Source organism: Equus quagga, chromosome 8 (assembly GCF_021613505.1).
Source record: "Equus quagga isolate Etosha38 chromosome 8, UCLA_HA_Equagga_1.0, whole genome shotgun sequence".
In the NCBI taxonomy this organism is placed as follows: Eukaryota; Metazoa; Chordata; class Mammalia; order Perissodactyla; family Equidae; genus Equus; species Equus quagga.
In genome coordinates, this window is record NC_060274.1 from 119,057,956 (window position 1) to 119,065,852 (window position 7,897).

General features: G+C 37.0%; 1 protein-coding gene across 1 annotated transcript; it reads left to right on the forward strand.

The window, feature by feature from the left end:
* The first annotated feature begins 299 nt into the window (after positions 1-299).
* On the forward strand, positions 300-1,199 carry TAS2R5 (taste 2 receptor member 5). The gene is given in 1 exon segment (XM_046668959.1): positions 300-1,199. A coding segment is annotated over 1 exon segment (900 nt).
* The last annotated feature ends 6,698 nt before the right edge of the window (positions 1,200-7,897 follow it).

A 7,897-nucleotide genomic window follows, 5' to 3' on the forward strand; every position in this document is an offset into this window, starting at 1 on the left:
AGTTGGTGTCTGTGGTACTGTTTCAAATCTCTGAGTCTAGGCTCAAGGTTCATTCATGTGGATGCAAATACAGAGGAACTCATAACTTCTCAACTCTCTGTTCCTGGTCAGAGCTGTTCAGTCTCTGCTTGAGGAGAGGTTACAGAAGGACAAGACAAAATCTGGATTTGGTAGTGTGACAATTCACCGTGAGTGTGGTATCACCTTCAGGGGATCTGAAACTCAACCAGAAGCCACACACATTCATTGACGTGGTGCCTTCAGTAAGAGATGGCAGTGAGAGACTCTCTTCCCCAGCCATGCTGATTGCTGCCCTAAGACTGCTGATGCTGGTGACAGTGGCTGAATTTCTCATAGGCCTGGTTGGAAATGGAATTCTTGTGGTATGGAGTTTTGGAGAATGGGTCAGAAAATCCAAGGGGTCCTCATACAACCTCATTGTGCTGGGCCTGGCTGTTTGCCGATTTCTCCTGCAGTGGTTGATTATCATGGACTTAATCCTGTTTCCGCTTTTCCAGAGCAGCTGTTGGCTTCGCTATCTCAGTGTCTTCTGGGTTCTGGTAAGCCAGGACAGCCTGTGGTTTGCCACTTTCCTCAGATTCTTCTACTGCAGGAAGATCACGACCTTTGAACACCCCATCTACTTGTGGCTGAAGCAGAGGGCCTATTGCCTGAGTCTCTGGTGCCTTCTGGGGTACCTCATGATCAGTTTGTGACTTGTGGTCCACATTGGCTTAAAGCCTTGCAATCCTTCCCATGGAAACAGCAGCATTCTGTACCCCTTTTCAAACTGGCACTATCTGTGTATTTTACATCTCAGTGCAGGAAGTGTGGTGCCTTTCAAGGTGTTTCTGGTTTCTTCTGGGATGCTGATTGTCTCTTTGTATAGACACCACAGGAAGATGAAGGTCCATACAGCTGGTAGGAGGGATGCTCGGGCCCAGGCTCACATCACTGTCCTGAAGTCCTTGGGTTGCTTCTTTGTGCTTTACGTGGTTTATGTTCTGGCCAGCCCCTTCTCCATCACCTCCAAGTATTCTCCTGCTAATCTCACCACTGTCTTCATCTCTGAGACACTCATGGCTGCCTATCCTTCTCTTCATTCTGTCATATTGATCATGGAGAATCCCAGGGTGAAGCAGATTTGTCAGAGAATTTTGTGGAAGATAATGTGTGCTTGGAGATCTTGGGGCCTGTGATCTGGGGAGAAAGGAGTGGCCCAACTTTTGAGTCTTTTGACTTGAGACTTTTGTCTTGAGACTTTTGAGACACTCTTTTGATAGTTCTCTATAAGGGAGTTGACTTAAACATCTTTTAAAATTTTCCTTCTTTGACATCAAATCAACAAATGGACAACAGGAAATAAAAACCAATACTATTTCTCTTTTGGCAATGCAAAGTACATTGTTTTAATGTATTAGAGAAGTCAAGGCTGGGGCTTTATGTTTGCTAAAAGAGGTATTATATTGTTTTTATGTAGCAAATAATTCATTTATTTTAAATTACATGTATAGGTCTTGTTTTTCTTATTATAGGAAGCAGATTAGGCACAATTAGTATAGTGGTAATTAATTTTTATGAAATTTCACCTATCCATTAGCGTTAGTTATTTTAGATAAGCTTTTTAAAAGAAGAAGTATCAAGTAATTTTTTCATTTCTCTACTCTAATAGGTCTAGTTGTCTAACTGGAAAACAAAGCAAAACATCCTTATGTTTCTGGAAGTTTCTTTGAGCCCTAGACTTGCCTTTTAGGACAAAAGTCAGTTGGCTGTCATGATCTGTATTAAGCTCCAAAGCCCAGGACCTGGAGTGGGGCAAGATGGGAATGAGGGGCACTTGCTTGCTCTAAAAAGGGACACTGCTCCCTGAAGAGGTCAAGCCTTATCCTCTTTGATCACTTAGCCATCCTGACTGTCCACTCTGACCTCTCCACAGCCTGGAGTCAGAGTTTTGACCTAGTCTTTGAGTTGGATGGAGATCATCTTAGAATGTCAAATCCATGGCAGCAGGAATTGTGTCTGTTTTTGTTTTCTCCTGGGCTCCTGGTGCTTCGAACACTACTTAGCCCATAGTAAGAACTTAATAAATGTTTTCTAATGTAGAATGCTCAAGTTTATGAGTAATTTTAAACAGATGAAATAAGCAACTAATTTTTCAAGTTTGATATTGGTGGGATATCTGGGAGCCAAGATCCAAACTCATGACAGACTGAAGAGTCTATGACTTGCTTTTCTTAGGAACAAAATACTTGCATTCTCCCAGTGACCTTTTGGGATTGGATTTCCTTCCTTTTTAGTACATGATTTAGCTCATGATGGGTGTGAAGCTGCTTTGTGTTTTATACAAGAAAACAAATCTGGAGGCAAATGTGTATTCTTGAAATTGATTCCTATGTAATTAAACCTCGTATAGTTTGCATTCTCAGAGCTGCAGCAGGATCCATGTGTATGTGTGTATGTGTGTGCATGCATGTAGATATTGCTAGCCTTCCTTTCTACAGCCTAGAGGAGAACTAAAAAAGATTGAAACAGTACAGAAAGGTAGAAAACAAATAGCAACATTTTCTCGTTCCATTCTCCATTATTAGTCCCACTGTGCAGATATAGAAGTATTTTACCATTTGTCTTTGTTCTTCTAGTGATTACTTTCACAACTCTAAGTAATAAGATTTGGCCTCTCTTACTTGGTTTATCAACTTTGAACTGGAACTTTTGAATCCCATTGAGCAAAGTTTGGGGATTATCTCACTTAACCCCAAATCCATTCCCCTCTCCTAAATTTGATTAGTTTTAGTTGTCATTCTTCTAGTCATTAATTTTATAACTTTAGGAATTATGTTTTTAACTTTACTTTCTTGAACCATAACTTATGACAGTATCTACAGAATCTGAATTCTGTAGAAGGAAGAAATTAATACTTCAACTTTCCTGTTCTTTTCCCATATCCCAACTCATACGTCCAACTTCATGTGACTTAGGGTGAAACTACACTTATTGAAGGAAATTGGCTGGCTCATAAAATCACTGGGAAGGGTGGAAAGTCAGTATCAGAATGGGAACCAAGAGAGTTTATACAACTGAGAACACAACTAAGCCACTCTTCAGGAACTGGTGCTGGCACCACTGCTCATATTTCAACTGTCAGCATTGCATCTTTGACATTGTCACTGCCTCTGTGAATGTATCTTTTTGAGTCATAGCTCTAAGGTCCAAAATCCTGGCTAAGAGTCTCCTGTTGGCTGATTGTAGGTCACACACCTGCCCTAGCTGGCAGGTCCTGGGGCTTTAAGGAGTCTGATTCCCCTTTGGCTTCTGAAATATGTGTTTTTAAATTAGATGAAATAAAGTACTCAATAGTTAGATTAAGCAGCAGACTCTATTCAGCTGATTGTGAATTAGTGAACTAGAAGTTCAGCTCAAGGAACTCTCTCAGAAAGTATCAGGAAGCAATGGAAAGATGGAAAATGCAAGGAAAAGAAAAGCTATATGGCACATAGAAATAACAGGGTAATTATCTATGTAAGTGGAGTCTCAGAAGGAGATGGAAAAAATGAACAGAAGGAATGAAATATTTGAAGAATTAATGACCAAGAATTGCGCTGAGTTAAAGAAAGATTTGTGCCGGCTCCGTGGCCGAGTGGTTAAGTTCGCACTCTCCGCTGCGGCGGCCCAGGGATCGGATCCTGGGCGCGGACATGGCACTGCTCGTCAGGCCACATTGAGGCGGTGTCCCACATCCCACAGCTAGAAGGACCTGCAACTAAGATACACAACTGTGTACAGGGGGCGTTTGGGGAGATAAAGCAGGAAAAAAAGGGAAAAGGAAAAAGAAAGATTAAAAGAAACCTATATTAAAAGGCTTGAAGGGTGGTGTCAAAGAAGACAGGTAAGGTGAAAGGCAAACCTTCAGCACATTATAGAAAAATTTAAGAATATCAAACACAAAAGGAAAGTTTATAAAACTGTAAGAGAGAAAGAGAAGATCAAGAATCAGAGTGACACTTCTCAGCAGAATGTCGAGCAAGATTTTGCATTGCAATTTATTCTAATAAATATTTTACTCTTATTTTCAAATAATACCAAGAAGAAAAGTTTAGAAATATTTCTGGCTAGCAGCATATTTTGTATTGATTATATACAGGAAGTTAATCATAAAAATGTCGATGAAGGCTTAGTGGATTGATGATCATGAGGTTACTGAGTAAATCTGAAATGTTTTAACAATCAAAGAAAATCTTGAAACTCTAAAGGATTTTGAAAGAAACTTATATCATATTCACAACCGGATTAAGGGGTCGTTGTTGCATATAATTGGAGATAATTCTAGGTGGGAAAATGTCTCTGGCACAAATAATTGCCAGTGCTACAAAATTTGATAGAATGAAGTAAAGGAAATGGGAGAAATAGATAAAAAAAAATTAAGCATGTAGATTGAAGACAAAAGAAACTATCAGGGGCAACTTACTCTCAATTAGAGAGAAAGCCTTAGCAATATATGAGCATTTTAAGAAGAAAGCTGAACACTTTGCTGAAGTGCTTTCCTTTAGTGGGAGCTAGTGGAGTGGCTTCAAGAACCTCTACATTCTACACAATCTTGAGTTAATGACGAAATTATGAGTGAAGATTAAGTAGCTGTGAAAACATTCCCCCTGTGTTTTAAATAAGTATATTGTTAGATAAGGCTATAGTCTCGTTCAGGTTTTTTTTTTTAAAGATTGGCACCTGAGTTAACATATGTTGCCAATCTTCTTTTTTTGTTGTTCTTCTTTTCCCCAAAGCCCCCCAGTACATAGTTGTATATTCTAATTGTGAGTGCCTCTGATTGTGCTGTGTGGGACGTCACCTCAATATGGCCCGATGTGTGATGCCATGTCCGCACAGAGGATCCGAACTGGCGAAACCCCTGGCCACAGAAGCGGAGCACGCGAACTTAACCACTCGGCCATGGGCCGGCCCCAAGATTTTTAATTGTAGTGAAACTGATCTCTAGAAATTAATGCCCTCAAAGATTTGTACTTTGAAAGAAGAACAAGCTCCAGTTTAAAAGCTATGAACAAAGAACTGAGGCTGAGCACAAAGGCTAACAGAGATGTATCTTTCTAGAATCTTTATTAGCATTGTTTTTATTTCAGTTAGTGCTTTGGTTACAAAGTTACATAGATTTTCAATAGCCTTCTTCAACATTATTTTCCTAATAAGCTCTTTTACTTTTTGTACATGATTTTGCAGAGTTTGAAGTTTTATGAGAACACATATATCACTTTATAGCAGGAGTGCTTGTCATAAGCTTGTCATGATGATTAAGTGAATTAATATATGCAAAGTGCTTAGAAGAGTGACTAGTGCATAGCAATAACTATAAATATTTACCTTTAATATTATTATCATACTACTCTTTGGGAACAGTAACTTTAAATATTTTCACTGGCAAGGAATAATTAAAGATAGAGAAAATAGGATGGAAGTACCACATGAATATGGTTTGGCGGTGATTTCCCAAGTATCTGGGTGCTTCACCATCACTTGCTAGTTCCTTTAACCCTGCCCACACCTTTATATATCATTTATTAAATTCTCTTCAATTACTTATTTGTCTTGTTTCTTCTGACTTATATTAAAAAGTCAAAATTTTGTTCTTTGAAAAGACTTATAAAGTAACAAATCCACTGGTAATATAGATTAATAAAAGGGAAAAGCTGATAACATGATCTTGTATGTAGAAAATCCTAACGAATACACAATAAAGTTATTAGAAGTAGTAAACAGCTTCAGCAAGGTTACAGGATACAAGATCAATATACAAAAATCAATTGTATATCTGTACACTGGCAATGAACATTTCAAAAATGAAGTTTAGAAAGCACTTCTATTTACAATGGCATTAGTAAGGAATAAGATACTGAGGAATAAACTTAGCAGAAGTACAAGATTTATACACTGAAAACTATAAGACTTTGCTGAAAGAAATTAAAGAAGACCTAAATAAATGGGAAGACATCTCATGTTCATGGATTGCAATACTTAATATTTTTAAGATATCAATACTCCTCAGATTGATCTCAGATCAACACAATCCCTATCTGAATCCCAGTTGGCTTTTTTTTTCAGAAATTGACAAGTTGGTCCAAAAATTCATATGGTGTTGCAGGAGACCCATGATAACCAAAATAATTTTGAAAAAGAACAAATTTGGAGGACTCACATTTCCCAATTTCAAGACTTACTATAAAGCTGTAGTAACCAAGACAATGTGGTATTGGCATAATGATAGACATATGAATGAGAATTGAGAGTCCAGAAATAAACTCTCACACTTGTGGTTAAATGATTTTCGTTAAGGATGCCAAAACAATTCAACAGTAAATAGTCTTTTCAACAGATGGTGCTGGGACAACTGGATGTCCACATCCAAAAGGATGAAGTTAGATCCTTACCTCATCCCATGTATATAAGTTGACTAAAAATATATCGTAGACTTAAGTGTAATACCTACAACTACATAACTCTTAGAAAAAAACTTACAGGAATAAGTCTTGATGATTTTAGCTTAGGCGATGGTTTCTTAGATATGACACCAAAAGTATAAGCAGCAACAACAAAATAGATAAATTAGGCTTCAACAATTTAAAAAATGCAAGAAAGAGAAAAGACAAACTATAGAATAGGAAAAGTATTTGCAAATAATATATCTGATAAAAGACTTATATCCAGGATATATAAAGAACTCTTAGAACTCTGTAGTAAAAAGACAATCCAATTAAAAACTGGACCGAGAGTTTGAATAGGTATTTTTCCAAAGAAGATGTACCAATGGCCAACAAGCACATGAAAAGATGGTCAACATCCTTAGTCATTAGGGAAATGCAAACCAAAGCCACAACGAGCTACCACTTCATACCCATCAGGATAGCTAAAATAAAAAAGACAAAAATACATGTTGATGAAGATGTGGAGAAATGTATTACTGGTAGGGACATAACTTGGTGCAGCCACTTTGGAAAACAGTTTGGTAGTGCCTCAAAATATTAAACACATAGTTACCATAAAACCCAGCAATTCCACTCATAGGTATACAGCTAAGAGAAATAAAAATACATATCCATACAAGAGCTTGCACATGAATGTTCATGGCAACATTGTTCATAACAGTCAAGAAGTAGAAATAACCTAAATGTCCACCATCTGATGAATGGATAAACAAAATGTGTTATATATAAATATATATGTATATATATATATATATATATATATATATATATACATTCATACAAAGGAATATTAGTCAGCCATAAAAAGGAAAGAAGTACTGATATATGCTACAACATGGATGAACCTTGAAAACATGCCAAGTGAAAGAAGTCTATCACAAAAGACTACATATTATATGATTCCATTTATATGAAAGGTCCAAAATAGTAGATTTATTATTAGTAGATAAATAAAATAGTAGATAAAGACATATTAAAGACATAAGGATTGGGAAAAAAGAAATAAAACTGTCATTATTTTAAGAGGATATGATTGTCTACATAGGAAATCCCAATAATTTACAAAATATTAGGAAATAAGTTAATTTAGAAAGGTAGCTGGATATAAGGTCAGTGCACAAAAGTTAATGTGTTCCTAGGTGGGAGTATGAAGCAATTAGTAAATATGAGTTTTTAAAAGACCATCTTTTACAGCCTGTAGTATAAAGCTTTAGACAGTAGAGCTTCATGGTGAAAGTTAATTTCAGATTCTCAATCTTGGTTGAATGAATCTCAAACTTGCAGGATCACTTTGGTAGATTAGAAAATATCCTGATGCCCAGGCCATACCAAAGAGCAATTAAATCAGAATCTCTGAGATAGGAGCCAAGCATCATGTCTTAAAGTTCCCCAGGTGATTCTGATGTGCA